General features: G+C 47.9%; 1 protein-coding gene across 1 annotated transcript; it reads left to right on the forward strand.

The window, feature by feature from the left end:
* The first annotated feature begins 311 nt into the window (after positions 1-311).
* Positions 312-10,758, forward strand: CLDN1 (claudin 1). Its single transcript, XM_015871889.2, has 4 exons — positions 312-636; positions 8,240-8,404; positions 8,544-8,628; positions 8,753-10,758. The coding sequence occupies exons 1-4, from the start codon at positions 414-416 to the stop codon at positions 8,913-8,915; spliced, it is 636 nt and encodes a 211-aa protein (XP_015727375.1). The 5' UTR covers positions 312-413; the 3' UTR covers positions 8,916-10,758.
* Positions 10,759-17,168: the final 6,410 nt, after the last annotated feature.

Below are 17,168 nucleotides of genomic sequence, written 5' to 3' on the forward strand. Positions count from 1 at the left end.
TCAGAAAGAAAATAATAGTTTCTATTGCTTCTCTACTGTTTTTTTTCCCACAGCTGTGTGCCCGGTGGGAGATGCCCTGTGCCCTCGCCCCGCAGCGGTGGTGCTGGGGGAGCTTGGGGAAGATGTTTCACATGAGTGCAAGCATTGAAACCCCCCACAAATCCCACCCGATGGGCACAGGCGGAGCACCCCCAGAGGTGCGAAGTATCACCCACCGGGTGGGAGCAGCGCAGAAACCCCCGCTGGGCGGGGCGGTGGGGGGGGGGGTGCGGCCGCTAGGAGGCGCACTTTGAGCGGCTTTAAAAGTTACGCGCAGCGCTGCGCAGGTGCCAGTGCGCTGTACGGTGCTGGTTGTATTTGCGCGTTTTTCATCGTAGCCGACCTCCGCAGGTGCGGAGCAGCCCCGCGCAGCCATGGCCAGCGGTGGCTTGCAGCTCCTGGGTTTCGTACTGGCCTTCCTTGGCTGGATGGGCATCATCATCAGCACCGCTATGCCCCAGTGGAAGATGGCATCGTACGCGGGGGACAACATCGTGACGGCCCAGGCACTCTACGAGGGGCTGTGGATGTCGTGCGCCATGCAGAGCACGGGGCAGATCCAGTGCAAGGTGTACGACTCGCTGCTCAAGCTGGAGAGTAAGTCGGGGTGGTTCTGGGGGGCGGCGGGGGGGGGAGCATATGGGAGCTGAGGGTGCCTGTCCCATCGAGTCTTTCCCACTTTATGCTGGTCGGTTTTGTTGGAGCTCAGGCTGAAGGGCTGGGAGCGGGTGTGCCACTGTCGTCGGGTGCTCTCTGCATCGCTGATGAGGTGCCGACGATGTAATGAGTTGGGGCTGCTGCCCTTTGGATTGTTAGGATTTAATCTTGCTGAAGTTTTCCGCCTTACTACTGGTCCCTTACGAGGTTACGGTGTAGGGCTCAGGGTGACCCGTCCTGCTGGGTCCCCTTTGCTTCGTTGTTCGTCCCGTCGGGGCTTAGGTGCGTGTCCTCAGCGCGGCAGGATCCGGCAGGGGGTAGGGACCCGCAGCCCTTTGCCTGTCCCTATAGCAGCACTCGGGGACGGAATATCGGGTCCCTCTCGTGCGTCCGGAGACGCGCCACGACTGCGAGAGAACTTGAAGTGGTTGGAATGGGCAGGGACTGTTTTTGTTGGGCTATGCCTCAGCGGCAAAGTTGTGGAAAACACTGCAGAATTTGGCTTTGCAGGCACTGATACTTTTGTGTTTGACTGTTCTGTTCTTCTTGTTGCACTTCGACGGGATAACTTTGTTCTCTGGGAAATGTTACCTAGGAAAATCACCGCTCCTCCTGCGGGGGTTTTAGGCAGAGAGCTGGCAGGTGAGCTGGCTCCCAGCCCAGGCAGCGCTACTTGAGGCTTCTAGGCAAAGTAGTCCGTTCAGGTAACGCCAGATCCTTTGTCCCATCCTGAGCTGGCTGCGCAGGAACACAGCGCACCCCTTTCGATGGTGGTTGTTACGTTGAGCTGTCCCTGTCTCGGCTGTTTCTGGAGGACTGAGTATTGAGGCAGTTGGTTGGACCTGACTTTACGCTAACATCTAAGGGGGCTTTAAAAAATATTCCTTTCCTTCTAACTCTTCCCCCCACCCCATAGCAGGGACCAGTGAGATCGATTTGTCCTTGGAACATCTTCATCCTTCTCCCTCCCTAATGAATAAAACACTTAACTACCACCTTGGTCGCCTTCTCTTTCCCAAAGAAACAAACACGTCGTTTCATGTAACATCACAGTGAGCCCATTAGGAGTGCCCCTAAGTTCCCGTACTGCCTCCCCCATGCCATGCTGTAGTGCTGCCCACCCCGGGCCCCACCTTCGCTGCTACCAAACACCAACAGTTCCCTCGGCTCTGTGGGCCCCACAGGTGCAAATTACGCCCTTCGGGAACGCGGTGGATCTATTCAGCCCCATTGAGGTGCAGGTTAATCAGGGCTGGGTGGGCTAAGCAGGCGATGCAGACTGGGTGCAGTGATAACTCAGATGTAAGTTCAGCTTGAAGCCTTTTATCTCGCTTCTCGGGGCGGGGGGGCGGAGATGCCGGTGGGGCTGAACAGTCTCCGGCTGCCCCTTGAATCGGTTGCGAAAGGTAAAACTTGCCTGGGGGGCTTTGGCTGCAGCCCATTTTGCTGTAAATGAGGCTGCCTGCAGAATCAGCCCCGAGCCCTGCCTGCCTCCTCCAAACCTGCCCTGTTCAGCGCTGAGCGCTCAATAGCGGCTGCTCCCTTCACCTTTGTTCTGCGGACAATAGAGGCTCTTCCGAGGCTTCGGGGGAGAGTGAGGTGCCAGAGGCTGAGCCTGAGTCGTTAACAGTCCTTTATCCCCTTACTGAGCTCCTGGCTCTACAGGGGCCTGAAGATTCCCAGAAGGATAAGAAATATGGGAATACCGGGGCACGCTCTCTTGCTTGGGGAAGTCAACAGGCTTTAAATGTCCTTTGCTTTTGGCACCCCAGCTTTCTCAGGTTGTGCCCCTCTCACTTGAAAGGACATTGTGCCTTTTTCTGCTTTCCTGTCTGTTCTCCCCTCGAGGTCTTTGGGCAGTGATCTGTTATGTTGTTTTGGCTGGAGATGTGATTGCCAGCTCTTACCCGATTTGGCAGCCTCACCCTGGGACAGGTGCAGCTGTGCAGCAGGGCTCTTTTCCCGTGTTCATTTATGTGGTGATACAGCAATGTGGGCTGCAGAATTTATCCTGGCTCTTGTTTTCCTGCCAGGGCATCGTGCATGTGCCCTGAACCAGGTGTCTCAGCCTCGTGCGCTGATGGGAGAGGCTCTGATCCTGCAATTACTTTGCCCACATAGAAAGGATTGACTCTCATCACCTGCCGTAATTCATTCTTGTGGGAGTGGTGAGAAGTTTTGCTAGCAAGTTTGTGGCTACTTGGGAGCTCTTCCCATTTCTCTACGTATACCTATGGTTGCTGGGGTTGGCAGAACCTTGCCAGGTTCTGTTAGCCGACTGAGGGGCCTTCAGCTTCCCATGTGGTTATGCTGCTGAAGTGCACCATGCTGGCACTCCTCCCACACTGCATTCAGCTGAGGGCTTATGTCAGGCTGGGACATGCTCCCATTCAGGCAATAGAGAAAGGCTGTGTTTTGCTGGCTGAGGTGAAAAGCGTGGCCACATGCAGACATAGAGGCAGAAAAAGCCACCCTTGCAACCAGGCTTTGTTGCACATTGTTCTTGTAGCCCTCCAGCATCGTCCATAGAGCTAGCTCAGCTTTGGGATCCTCCAGGTCTCAGGGGAATGGGAGCAGGCAGGAGGCTGAGGGATGCCTGGGCTTTGGCTCTGGAACCTGTCAGACCAACAAACTGATCTTGTATTCACAGCAGAGGTCGTACTGGGTTGTGCTTAGGCTGTTCCAGCTGGAGATTCACCATCAACCAAATGATGAGTTGCTTGGAGATGTTCTGTGCTTGAGACAAGCTGAGACTCATCCACAACTTCATCACCAAACCTAGTACATCTGCAATGAGCCTTTGTGCTGTAGCCTGGAAAATAAACAAGGGTTTGGATGCCCTCTGGGTCAAACAGCACGATGGCAACGTGAAATCTTCCCTCCCACATTACCACCCTGGCTGAGTATGTTCCAGGGGCTGGGGAAGGGGAAAATGATGGTGGGGGCAGGAGAAAGGTTCGTCCCCAGGTTGCTGCATCTCTTGTTAGTGGGGAAGGGAGCTGGCAGACTGGTCTACCAGTTAGCAGGAGGGACAAGGATGTCCTAATCCTTTGTCACCTCTTCATCTGGAGTAAGCAGGTAGAACCTGCGAATGTGTGCTTTCATGTGGGTTAAGGGTTAATTTGCTCCCGTGTTTCTCAATCCATGTTCCTGCCTCATGAAAAATCGTGATGGAGCGATAAAGTAGCCTCATTTGTGCTGTGCTTTGACAAGGTAGAAGGTTACTTGGAATGCCACCGAGGCTGTTCTTGTTCGGTGCTGTTGTGTCTGTAGAGGGGATGGGAGTCTGTTGCAACACAGTGGCTTTATTGCTCCACAAGCAGCTTCTGCTAAGCAGCTTTAGTAGTTAGTGTTAGTCTGCTACTAAATCTGCGGGTATGGGAATTTCCAGGTTTGTGGGAAAACAGGCTGCCTGGGTCTCCTGACCAAGGATCGGGAAATGGTGGGACTGGGGTGCTTTCAGTCAGCTTTCCCCTGCTGTTTGAGTGACAGTATGAGAACGTTGAACCTTATTTGCTTTGGGGTAGGCAGAGTACAAGGCCACCGTTGCTTGTTCTTTCCCAGTATTCCCATTCAGCAGGAAGCCTGGCTCTGTTTGAGTCTGCATCCTGCCTGGGTTCCTCTGTGTGGTCTTTCAGACTTGTGAGATCAGATGGGGGAACATCTCATGGCAACGATGAGCATGCTGAGTTTTCAGTGGATTTGAAAGCCTTCAAGCCATCAGCACACTTCTTGGGTCCACCAGCATGGCTACAGCCTAACAGGTCTTTGCTGGCTGCCTCTGAAGCTCTCACTGCTTGCTCAGATCTTCACCCTGCTGCCTGCCTTTGGGGACTGGTGTCTTTATGGGGGTGAGGCAGCTGCAGGACTTCAACCCATCTCCTTTGGTGAGGTGCATTCTGCTTCAATGAAACCCCAGTAGAAAGGCTCTGAATGCTGCTGGCTTGTTTTTGAGGTGGATGGTATAACATGCTGCTTGCAGTACAGGGCTGTGCGTAAGTCTTCAGGAACTTCTCTTGCAGAGATTAGAAGAGCTGCACAGCATTGCTTCACCTGTTCTGCCATCACTTTAAACGGATAACATTGGGAAGTGAAGAAGTCCATACAAAGTATGCAAACGGGGCACTCAATGAGCATCCTGTCAGAAAGCAATTTGCACACAGAGCCATAGCAGCAGTTTTGCATTACAAAAAAAAATCAGATGCCTCTTTCCCAATAGCTTTGTAGTACAGATGATATAAACAGAATAAAGAATTGTGATGATTGGAAAATAATCCCGATTCAATCTGGTGAAGTTCTCTTTTGTAACCAGGAGATTAGCAGCAATTATTTGTGATAGTAGCAAGAAGGGGAAAATATGAGTTAGGCATCAGGTAAAACTGTATCAAGTAGTTTGTCCAAATGCTATTGTAAGTCAAAGCTGTTGGACAGCACATAAATAACGTTGGTTTCAGTGTGTGGGTGGAACAAGTAAGAGCTGTATGGTATCTTAGCATGGCCTGTGGGATTTGTATTGAACACTTCTCAGTAGCTTTAAGACTCTTGACAGTACTTAATGCTTTCTTGTCATGGGCATTTTCAGGCCCGGTCTCAGTTGCTAACCAGCAATAAAAAGGCTTCGCTCTTGAGTTAACAGTAGTTCATACTGATGAAACATGGCAATCTTACAGATGTTGGTAGTGTCTGGCCAGCCTGGACTAGGGCTGCTCTGTCCCAAGGGCTCCTGGTCTGTGGTGTGGGAGTGCTGGGTGCTGCAGCACTCTGAGGCATCTAGATCACAGGGAAAATCCAGCTTCTCTCCACTATAATACAGCTGGAGTTAAGTTGCTGTAGAGTGCTGCTGTTAACCTGTCCTGTTCAGCAGCTTAAGATAATGCTGCTTAATTATCATTTTTAAAGCACCTGGAAAGGCTCATGCAAACAGCAGAGCTAATACTAAACTAGTGCTCTCATCCGCTGGATGTGCAGCTTTCATTAACTCAGTTGCAAGTGAGTACATAATAACTAATTGCTTGCTTTATCATTAACCACAGTGATGTACTGCACACGCTGCAGAAGTGGTGGGAAGGTAAAAGTGCTGCAAGTGCCAGCCTAGAATCACTCTGTTTTGTTCTTTGATTCCCCAAGTTTCCTAAATGCATTCGCTTCCTGGGTGGATAAAGCAGGGATGTGTGTGCTGGGGGTGAGGAGCACCCGCACTGCTGCTGAAAGCAGGCAGCCCTCAGAAGAACTCTTGCAGTCTGTTTCCTTACCTTGAGGAACATGCGAATTTCTTTTCGTGTGTTCAGCTACTTTCTCAAAGCTGGCATGGCATGCACCCAGGTAACATTCCATAGGGGTTTTTTTAGCTTCACAAAAACTGTACAGGTTTGAAAGAGTTGGATTTGGGGTTGATTTTTCTTTTTTTCTCAGTCAGACTTAAGTCCAGCTTACTGCAGACTTGTGGGAGTGATTTAATGTTGCTGTGGAAGCGTCCTTTCCCATGGTCAAGTATGAATGAATGTCTCCATCCAGCTTCTCAACTGAGCCGCAGCTGTTGTGTAATGTTTTGCCCTAAACGTATGGCAGCTGAATTGGTTTTCCACTTGGTAACCTATAAACAGAAAGCTTTATAGTGGCATCGTAGTAAGCAAGAAGCTACTTTTAAATGTACATTGGATTGGAGATTGGATTCTTCAAGAATGTTTTTAGATACCGTTGTTGTGATTTTTATGCTGAAGTGATAAATGGTTTGCAAATGGGCTTCTGCAATCAAAGCAGCAGATGGGTTTTGCCTCGTGCCTGGGCGGTGCAGAGGTGTATCACCTCCCCCTTTGGAGGAGGTGAGATGTCACTTTGCCAAGCTGATGGTGGGATGTTTCCTAAGAAATCTGTTTCTTAGGAAAGTGTGTCACTTCCTATTGCTCTGTGTATTACCTCACTGTATTGTTTTTAACAGGTTTTATAATCTACTCTGAGAACAGTAAGGTTGCATCGTGTGTGTGGAGGCTGGTCAGCATTTGTTTTAAACTAGAAATAGAGGTCAACTGCTTATTGGTGTGGGTCAAAAGAATTTTCTTGCAAAGCACAGTGAATAAAGCAGCACCAGGGATTAAGTGTGTGGTTCTGCAGCCCTCTTGGACTGCACTCCTAGCTGTGCAAACTACTTCAGGTTAAACTCAGAGACCTTTGTTGTGTACCAGCTGTGATGGATGCATGGTAGTGGTGCTGTAGGTTTGTGCTGTGCTGACCGATGGATTTTCAGGTGCTCTGTTGTACCACGTAGGCTTAAATCATGCCCTGCAAGTGCTCACAGACCTACAGAATGCATTGGTGTGGGCCGCACACCTGGGAATGGGTTATAGTGCTAAAAGAGTACATGTCACATATTGCTAAGTAACCTATGTCAGGGACAGCTCTGCCTTAGTCACAGCGTGCTCCTGGGAGCTTGCTCCTGTGATTACCCAGCCCTGTTTGCTCCCAGGTTTGTATATGAAATGGCATGCTGTTCAAACAAGCCCAGTTTGCCAGGCAGTAAAGGCTCTGGCTAATTTTACTGGTGCTTGCTCTTCATTGTTCAGTCACCTCAAAGTCATTAGCAATGACTTAGTTTCTAAAATTGGTTTTCTTTCATTATTTGTAAAATCAGAGTTCTGTAGCAAATACATACATGATTACTGTGCCATCAGATGAGTTAATATAAAGCCAAATCCTAGGTAAGGAAATAAATCTGTCTGCTGAGAGCCCAGGCCAGGATGATCCTTGCCAGTGGGAGGCATCACCCTCTGCTCCAACTCCTCAAAACCAAAAGGGGTTCCTAAAACCTTCTGTATTGAGTCTTAAATAGTTAAGGCCAAAAAGTTGTTCACTTTTCCAGGGAAAAATCCTCTTTCTGTGGCAGTAGTGATTTTATTTTAATCTTCTGGGACTCTCTTCCATTTAAAGTCTAAATCAGCATGGAGGTATTTGTACAAAAGACAGGTTTTGGAGGTGTTGAGCAATAAAGGGCCCCCTGCTGCCTGCTGTGGCACTATTCATATGTATGGTACTATTCATATTAAAACACGGCTAAATGCTTTGTCAAGGAAGGGCCCAAATCTGAATACTTCTTTTGATAAACAGATATGTCCTTCCCATTGAGATTCAAATATTCAGGGAACAAAAGATGTCTGAGGGTAATTCCCAGGTCATTTCCTGCATACCGTGTTAACCCGTGCATGTTAGAGGAGACTGAGAGAGTCCTTTGACTTTCATGCATAACAGTCCTAGAGCTTAAAACTAGAATCTCTCTTCTTTGTTGTGTCCCGGTATACCACAACAAAGTGAATTATAGAATCAGTAGGCTTGGAGAAGACCACTAAGATTATCAGTTCATCTCCCCCATGTCACCATACTACTAAATCATGGCACTCATGACTACCTCTACCCTTTTCTTGAAAACCGCTAGGGATGATGACTCTACCAGCTCCACCATGATTACTGAACCCTAGGAATCTGAGTTTCTGTGCTCTTGCTTTGTATCTTGAGTTGTCTTTGTGATAACACAAACCCTGATGTCTTGCAGGCAGTCTGCAGGCCACACGAGCCTTGATGGTGGCCTCCATACTCCTGGGCCTGGTTGGTATTTTTGTTGCTGTGATTGGCATGAAATGCATGAAATGCATGGAGGATGACCCAACGAGGAAGATGAGGATGGCGGTCTTTGGTGGGGTGATCTTCATCATTGCAGGTCAGTAACATTACAGTTATTAAATAACAGATTGTTGTTACTCCAGGTGCTAATTCTGCTGCATACTTCTATTGTGACTTTTTTGTTGACTGTTTTGTTCTTAATAGTAAACATGGCATTTTGTTCCTTCTGTGTGCAGGTCTGGCAGCACTGGTGGCCACGTCATGGTATGGCAACAGAGTGGCTCGGGCCTTCTATGACCCTTTCACTCCTGTTAACACCAGGTACTAACCCATTTGATATCACATTATAATGCAGCTTCGCAAATGTTCATTGGGTATAGTTTTGGGTGGTGGCACAGAACACAGAAGGGATTAACAGCTCTTGCTCTTCCTTGTTTCTCCCCAGATTTGAATTTGGATCAGCCCTCTTCATTGGCTGGGCAGCTGCTTCTCTGGCTTTGCTTGGGGGGATCTTCCTCTGCTGCTCCTGCCCACCGAGTGAAACCTCCTACCCACCCAGCCGAGGTTACCCCAAAAATTCCCCCTCCACAGGGAAGGATTACGTATAATGAAATGACGAAGAGGAGCCACCAGCAGTGGTAGTAAAAGCATTTGAAGAGGACACTACAATGCCGCTGTCCTGAGCTGAGTTCAGACTCTTAGGTTTTGCCTTCCTCTTCTCCCAGAAATGTGTATATTTTTATAATCCTCTTTGCTACTGGACGTAACTTCTCCTTTCTCTCCCAGCCCGTGGAGGAAGGCTAGCCTAAGCTTGTAGGTATTGCCACTGGAAAGATTGAAGCCTCCAAGCTTGGGTTAAGTTTAGTATTTGGGAGTTAAAAGGGAAAATGTTTTTAGATGGATGTTGGTGCTTTTTTTTTTTTTTTTTTAGTTTTTTTATTAAAAATAGATGGTAACAATTCAGTCCCCATATCCCATTAAGTTAGAGCCCAGCGTGGTGTGTGTAGAAATCAAAGAAACACTATATACAAAAAGAAGACCAATAGCTTAAGGGGAAAACATAATCTGGGGGAAGTGACTTTACAGGTAGGAATGTTTGAAGAGATCTAAACTGTTTTTATACTGTTACTGGTGTCATCTTCAGCACCTTTCTGTGCAAAGGGTCAGATAAAATTAAATTGCTGTGACTTAAACTAAATTCTGTTACTATATGCATGTGCTGTTGGCCAACAGAAGATGTAGTGTAAGACAGCCCAGCTTAACTGTTTCATCTTTTCACGAGATCAGTTACGATGATTGTGTATTGGCCAAGGGCTGTAACATTACAGCTACAACTGCTAGCAAACTCCCAAGCAACTGCAGGTCTCCCTGGTGCCAGGGAAGAGATAGACAGAAACAATCCCCTGTTCTCACTGTTGTCTCTGGGGCTATTGTGTTGTTCCTTAGATGCTGTTGCTGGTGGTTATTTCTTGATATTCTTAGCCTGACTGAGCTCAAAGCTATATCCCCTTGTCTGTTACAGGTCACCTTTTAACAAGTGTTACCCTCTTTCCTTGAGTCATTCCAGTTTGGGCTTAGTTATAAATTACTGATTTGTTTGCCTTATGTGGCTAAAAAATGTTAAACCAAACAATGCACTGCCACTCCCTGATGTTTCCCCATGGATACCTCTTGTACTGTCATTTGACCCTATCTTTACTCTTGCAAATACTTTCAGTCACGATATGAAGGCAAATTCCAAGGAAACTGACCCAGAGGTTATAGCATTTTCTTTCAATCCAAGCTCACCAAAGAGGGAAGAAACCCAGCATTGTAAAGATAAAGCCATCACTGCGTATTAAGTCCTTTATGAAAACGCAGCTCATGGGTTTCCCTGAAACCAGTCTGTCACTAGTGTCTGACCAGCATTGGTGAGGCTGGCTGGAGATTAGTCTGGTGTTCCTAAGAGGGTGATACCAGCTTCCCAAGGCACCGCTTTGATTTAACTAAGGATGGAAGTTGGTTGCTTCCAACCAGGCTTTATAATGGTGAATGTGTTCAGAGGCAATCAGGTATCTGGGTTTCTTTTGTAGACTGGGAGAGCTGTGTACACTCACAGCCTTCGTGCTTTGTATAAGCCTTGTAACTCTGTTTGACCTGACTCTGCAACATAAATCAAAGCTACTAAAGAAACCAACCAAAGCATTTGGCTTCAGGCTTGATCTGATGTTGACCTGTACTTGAGCTGGGTCACATGGCTCTTACTTCTGGATGGGGAGTTGCCCTGTGCACAGTGGGACCTTGCAAGGCCTTGTACCTTGTCTTAAGGGGTGGCAGTTCAGGTCACACTAAAGAGCTGCTGAGGTCTGTGCTTTTATATTTGCATTAACCCTATGCCAGGGAGCAGATGCTTGTATTGGGAACTTGTATAAAGTGTTTAAACAATTTCAATAAATGGATTTTTGTAAGGAACGGCAATCTGCATTGTTTCATTTTTCTTGTATTTTAAACAGTGCTTGGACAGAGTGCTCGGAAGACAGGAGTGGCACTTGTGTTTTTGGGAGCCTGCCTGCAGAGATGGAGCACATAGGTGGGGACAGGTCTTCTGCAATGAGTCAGGCAGTTGTGGCCTCTGGCGCAAACTCACCTAATAATCTGCTACAATTGCAGCCTAGGAACCAGAAGGTCTGCTCCTCTGCAAGGCAGACTGCACCCTGGGTGGAGCAGGAAGGGGCAGGGAGAAGGCAGATAGCTCCCTGTAGGGGAGTGGGAGCTGCAGGAATGGGGAAGGGACAGGGTGTGGAGCAGTGGTGCTCCCATGAGGGATATTCTGTGTTTCAGCAGTGTGTTTTCTGTGTTTATCTGGGGAAGGAGCTGTGCAGATGTGTCTTCTGTGCAAGATGTTCTTTCCCCCTTGTTTCTGCTTGGTTTGGAAACATTTCCATTTTTCTTGTTGCTCTTGCATTCATCCTTGCCATCATTTCAAGTGCATATGATGAGAGGCAAACTTCATTTAAAGCCTGTTTCTGTACTCAGTCAAGAAGCTGCCTACTGTGTTCCCTCTCCCTCCAGGGGCTATTTGCTTTTGTGATACAAACAAAAGGAATAGAGCTAATTAGGCCTTCTAAAGCTGGCAGAGCAAAACAGACAAGCATGTGGCTGAGTGAGCTTGCAGTGCCTGGAGCAGACTGGTTGCCTGGCATAGTTTGGGATCTATGGTCATTCTTATTCCAACCTGTCAATTAGTCAAGGATTTCCATTGAGATTATTTTTTTCCCATGTTTTTATGCTCTTTTAAGGACTTTACAGGTTCTGCGCTGAGGGTTTCCTTTACAGGAGTAAGGGCCTGGGCAGAACAATCGTGGAAAGCCAGTTATGTCAGCTATGGATGGACAGTGGGATGTCTTGGCTGTTGGCGCAGATAGGGTTCTGCAGGAGACTCACACCTGTGGAAGATGAGCATAAGATGGTCAGAGGCCAGCTTGTTTGTTAATATACTCAGTTTTATGTGGCTCATGGGTAAACTGTCATTGGGAGGTAGGGTTTGTGGGTGCCATCTAGCAGATTGGAAAGCCAAAGTGAAGTTTGAGGGGAACCATAACACCGTATGGCTCACAATCCCAGTTGAGGGATGGTGACAAGAGCCATTATCTTTTATCCAAGGATGGAGATGAGCTGAAGGCTGAAGTCCCAAGAACTGTCCGTGGCCCAAGTGGGATGACACTTGTGTATTTATTGCATATAAGAAGGAGCTTCACACCTTTCTTCCTATGTCATACATTGTGCAGATCTGCTTGGTTGCCTTTCCAGAAGTCCTTCAGTCATGTACACTATTCACAGGGAGCGATGTGTTGGGAGAATTTCCCATTGGGTCTCAGTCTTTGCATGTGATTCTGACATCCTGCTGCTACAGCCATCTTGTACTGAAACGATGGTGTTTGTAGAGACAATGGGAACTTTACAGAGTGGAAGATACCAAACAATACTTGTTCCTCAAACAGTGCTGTAGCTGTGTGTACTGTTCTGGGAGGAGCTGCTGTCAGTGGGGATTATGTGCTCATTTATGCTGGTAGAATATTTCAAAGAATTGCTCAGGAAGTTTTTGGAATAGCATCAGCCTCTTGGTTTTCTTGGCTTCTGCAACTCAACTATTCTAAGAAACCATCTGTCCTAATGGCTTTATCAGGTTCAGCTTTCCAGGTGCCATACTACCATATTCAAGTAGACTTCCTTTCCTCAGTCACTCTGCTAATGGCTGGTACCTGGGGAATACAACTGCCCTTCACAGAGCTGGGCCAGGGCTGCTCATTTTTCCGAGGGCTGTGGTTAAATGCTCACAACAGCCATGTATCCAATTGGGTGACTGACCTGGATTTTTTTTTTAAACTCCCCTTTGACTGCAATGCCAACAGTTTTGCAAGGATTTCCTCATTCTTATTACCTCCTGGGCTGCTCAACTTACCTGGTTGCTATTTCCTTGCTTACAGTAACCCAGCCTGAGTTTGAGAGCTGCAGCACATTGCTTTCCGCCCTGCCTGCAATCCCCACAGAAGCCTTGCACACTTGGCATCAGCATCGCTGAACAGAAAGTGGAAAACACTCCTTTGTTAAGCCTCATGTGCTTGATTGGAATACATCCCAACTCCTACAGCTTTTCCAGAAAAGCCCTGCCTGGATTCCTAGCATGCTGCATCAGGGACTTGGTGTGTTTAGGGTTGATGGTTCCTAAAGAGACTTGCTGGGGATAGCAGGAGCCCCTGGCCATGGGAACCTGTAGGTACTTCTGTGGGTCTGGGTACCAGGCAGCCTGTTGGCTTTGTTTTGAGTAGAACTGCTCCTGCCTGGTTCATCAGTTAGGCCCAGTTTTGTGTCAGGGACTGGAATTTCGGTGTAGCTTCCCATATAAAGGCTTTTTAAATTTATTTTTTTTTTTTTCCAGTTTAATTTTGCTTTGCTCCAAACCAGAATCATTCCATTAAAAAAGAATTATTTTCTCTCTAAGCTCTTTTACTTTTTCATCTGACTAAAAAATTGGGCTCTGTCCTTCAGCCCCTCCATAGCTGTCCATATACCCCTCCCTGGGGAAGGACTATTCCAAAGCCCTCACAACCTGCCCAGAGCTGCCAGACTGGGCTGTGTCAACTGTGGCATGTTGTGGGGCATTGCACAAGTCACGTTCTTACCCTGATATTTCTGTGCTAACGCCTCAACTATGGGAGGTGCATCATGGGCTTTTGTCCAGGAATCACAGAATTGTTTGAGTTGGAAAGGATCTTTAAAGGCCATCTGTTCTAACTTCCCACAATGAACAGGGACACCTGCAGCTCTATCAGGTGCCCAAAGCCATACTCCCCTGACCTTGGGTGTCTGCAGGATGGGACACCCACCCCACCCTGGGCATCATGTTTTAGGATGTTGGAGGATGTCTCTGCTCTGACAAAGGAGAGCACCTTCACATCAGGCTGAGAGCAAACAGTCTCTTCACAACTTAGGACCTGCACTAGCAGTCCTAGTAGGGTCTCTCAGGACTGCAGGGCACTTTGGTGCCAGCCTTTGTGTCCTACAGTTTACAGGCAACTTTCCATGGCAAAAGAGCTGAGACCACAGTGCAGGAGGCAGGGAGAGGAGTACAGCCTTTGCTAAGCTTTCTGACTTCCTTGCCTCCTAGGAGAGAAAAGCTGCTGTTATTTTTAATTTGTAAGTGGCACAGAAGGTCCAGCAGGTGGGAGGGTGGGATGCTGCACTCCCAGCCCTGCACTCCTGCCTGCCCTGTATCAGTTCCCCAGCAGCACAGCAGCAGGGAGGCCGTGAAAACAACTTCAGCCAAGAGGAAAAAAAAGCAAGAAATAGCATTCTTATTACAAGGTAAACAGTATTAAGTTAGTCTTGGGGGATTAAAAACAGCACAGCCCTGATAGGTTTCTCTGCCCACAGCCCTAGACGGTCGTTGGAACGTGCTCCACCCTCTGCTTGTGTAACACTTCCTATGCCATAGCTGTAAATAATCATTTACCTGTGTGTGCTGCTTTCTGGGGGACTTTTCTTAACTTTGGTTGCACAGAGCTGTGTGTGCAGGACTGTGCCTTGGGGCAGTGTGGGAGCCTATGGGTGCGGGTTGCTCCTGTGAGCACACTGCCAGCAAGGGGGATGGGAGAGCGTGGGCTGCTTGGGTTGTTTTTTCCAGAGAAAAGCGCTCAACGGTTCGTTTTAATTATTCTTTTGTTTTTGTTCTTTCCTCCTCCCCTCCAGACCTGTGATTGTGTTTCTTCACACTTCAGAGTTCTGTGGAAAAGGCCTAGTAAAATCACATCCACCAAAACAAGTCTGCCAGGCATCCTGCTTGCTTGTTTACCTGCTTTGGGACTTTCAGCAGGTGCTGTGGGGAATTGTCTGATTGCTTCCTCATTTCATGCTCTCAAAAACTTGGGGACGGTGTGTGGGGATACACATCATTCACGCATTTAGTTGTGGGCACAAACTAATATGACAAAGGGCAGCTTTCAGTGTATGCATGGGATGGAGGAGTTGTCTTCCCCACAGAAACACACCTGTGCTCAAATATTTCCCTACACAAATGCCTGGAGATACACATCCTGTGCCCTGCAGAGCTCCCTGGGTGCTCTCAACACACTGTGATGGGACCAGGACTATGCCTGAGCACGTGGCCCCATGCAAGGAGCAGAGGAGCTGCCTTTCTTTAGGGAGGGATGTGCTCCTGGTCTGGCAAGAAGAGCCTGCACAAGAGGGAGTCTAATTTACAGTGCCCTGTAATTTGCTGATGCCATAATATGTTTAGCTTGGGGAAAAGGCTCTGTTGATACTAAACGTGTTTGCTCACATCGGAGCTGCGGTATGTTCTATCAGCATGAAAAACAACAACAGGCTGGGCTGGGTTGGGTCAGACTTGCAAAAATAACGGGGCAGGAGCTGGGCTGGGAGTGAGCCTACCAGGGCTGCCTTAAAGGGGAACACCCTCTGAGCCCCCTAGCTGGGCGCTGTGTGCCTCCCTGGCATCTGCTGCAGGAACACTGGCTCTTCTGTGAGAGCTATTGGCCAGACAGACAGACAGCAAATAGTTACTGTGTTGCAAGTTGGTCCTGTTCTGTGATACAGTATTGTCCTCTCCATTTGCCTACCAGGTTAATAAATCAATTATTACATACACCTATGCTGCACTTGAGCTCACGGGACTGCAGCTCTTGCTGTCTGCTTCTCTTGTCAGGGTAAGCCTGCAGGATTGAGCCCTACAGACTGAGAAAATGCCAACTCTGGAATAAGTTTACAGAATCATAGCATGGCTTGGGTTGGAAGAGACTTTAAATACCACCCAGCCCAGTCCCCTGCCAGGGGCTGACTGCCCCACCAGCTCAGGATGCCCAGGGCCCACCCAACCTGGCCTTGAGCACCTCCAGGGCTGGAGCGCCCACAGCTCTCTAGACAGCAGCACCAGGGCCTCACTGCACTCTGAGTAAATAATTTCTGCCTAACATGTAACCTGAATTTCCCTTTTAGTTTAAACGTCACCTGTGCTGGTGCTCTAACCTTCAGCTCAGAAGCACAGGAGAAAAATGCTTGTGACACGGGTGAGCAGTGCAGGTCAGTGAAAATTCCATGTTTTCTGCTGAATTTCTCATAATCTGGAACAAAACAATAACTGGTGTTTTAGGCAAGAGAAGGGCCAAGGCTGCAGAGAAATGACAAGCCTTTCCTTGTACACACCTAATTCTGCTGAAGGCATGAATTATTCCTGACACAGAGCAGCTCTTATCACCACGCCACCATGCTTTAATAGGAATTTCCTTACAATCTTTCCCTAGAACTAGTTCTGAAATGTGATGACATCATGACCCAAGTTGGGAGCAGACAAAAATTGCTGCGATAGAATCACATTTTGTGTGAACCTTTCCCAAAGAAGATAGGCGAGGTGTATCAGATCAAGTAAAAAACATTAATTACAGCAATAACAGCAATTCACAATGTGGCAGGCCTCTCAGGACTTGTTGGTTACCATAGATCACAGTGTCAATATTGCAAAAGTGTCTTTTGTTTCCATCATAATCAAGCTGTCTAGCACTGAATAATGGACTAGTGGAGGCTGCCTCTTTTTATCTTGGCATGCAGAAAGCTTAGCAGAGTGTGTCAACACAGAGAACACTTGAAAGATTGCATTGCTTTGTCTGCCTGGGCCCAAAAACACAAGGTTTGGAGGGGATTCAAGCTGATTCCTAAAGTACCTGGTCCAAGCCAGCTCACCCCCTCCCAACACTGGCAAGCTTGCTTATCTGTGTTCTGGCTTCCAGAGGTTAGCCCTCCCTTTCCTCCTATTATCCACCTGGATAATGAAATCTGTGCCATGTGAACTGGAAGCGCTTTCCATCAGTGTCCTGCTTACCCTGATTCCTCCAGTACCCAGTACCATACGAACAGCAGCATTGCCCAGCCCATTGATCTGTTGCTTTAGTTTAGCTTTTTCAGGAGCTGTGTAAACAACTCAGAGCTGGAAAAATAAGTAATGTATCAAGGGTGGGACAAACCAAATGTCTGCTCTTCAATTAGTTTTCTCATGCATGACTGGAGGCCAGTAACATCGCTGGTGATGTTTAGTAACCCTGATCACACACCATGAACCTGGACTCCCCTTCAGGAGGCAACTTGGCTGTTCCTACTGATGATAAAGAAATGGTATCTATAGGGATATGAGAGCAAATAAAGTGTGGAGGGGTGAATGGGGTGAGAAGGTGCCTGTGTGCCAGGTATTCAATAATGTCTCAGATGCAAGAAGTTTACTGGTGAAAAGGTAAACGGGCAGAATGGAAGATCAGACCTTTGAGGTTTACTGAAAACACAGTTCAGAGCAGGCTTGGGCAGCGTGGGGGCTGGGG

Source organism: Coturnix japonica, chromosome 9, assembly GCF_001577835.2.
Source record: "Coturnix japonica isolate 7356 chromosome 9, Coturnix japonica 2.1, whole genome shotgun sequence".
Taxonomy (NCBI): Eukaryota; Metazoa; Chordata; class Aves; order Galliformes; family Phasianidae; genus Coturnix; species Coturnix japonica.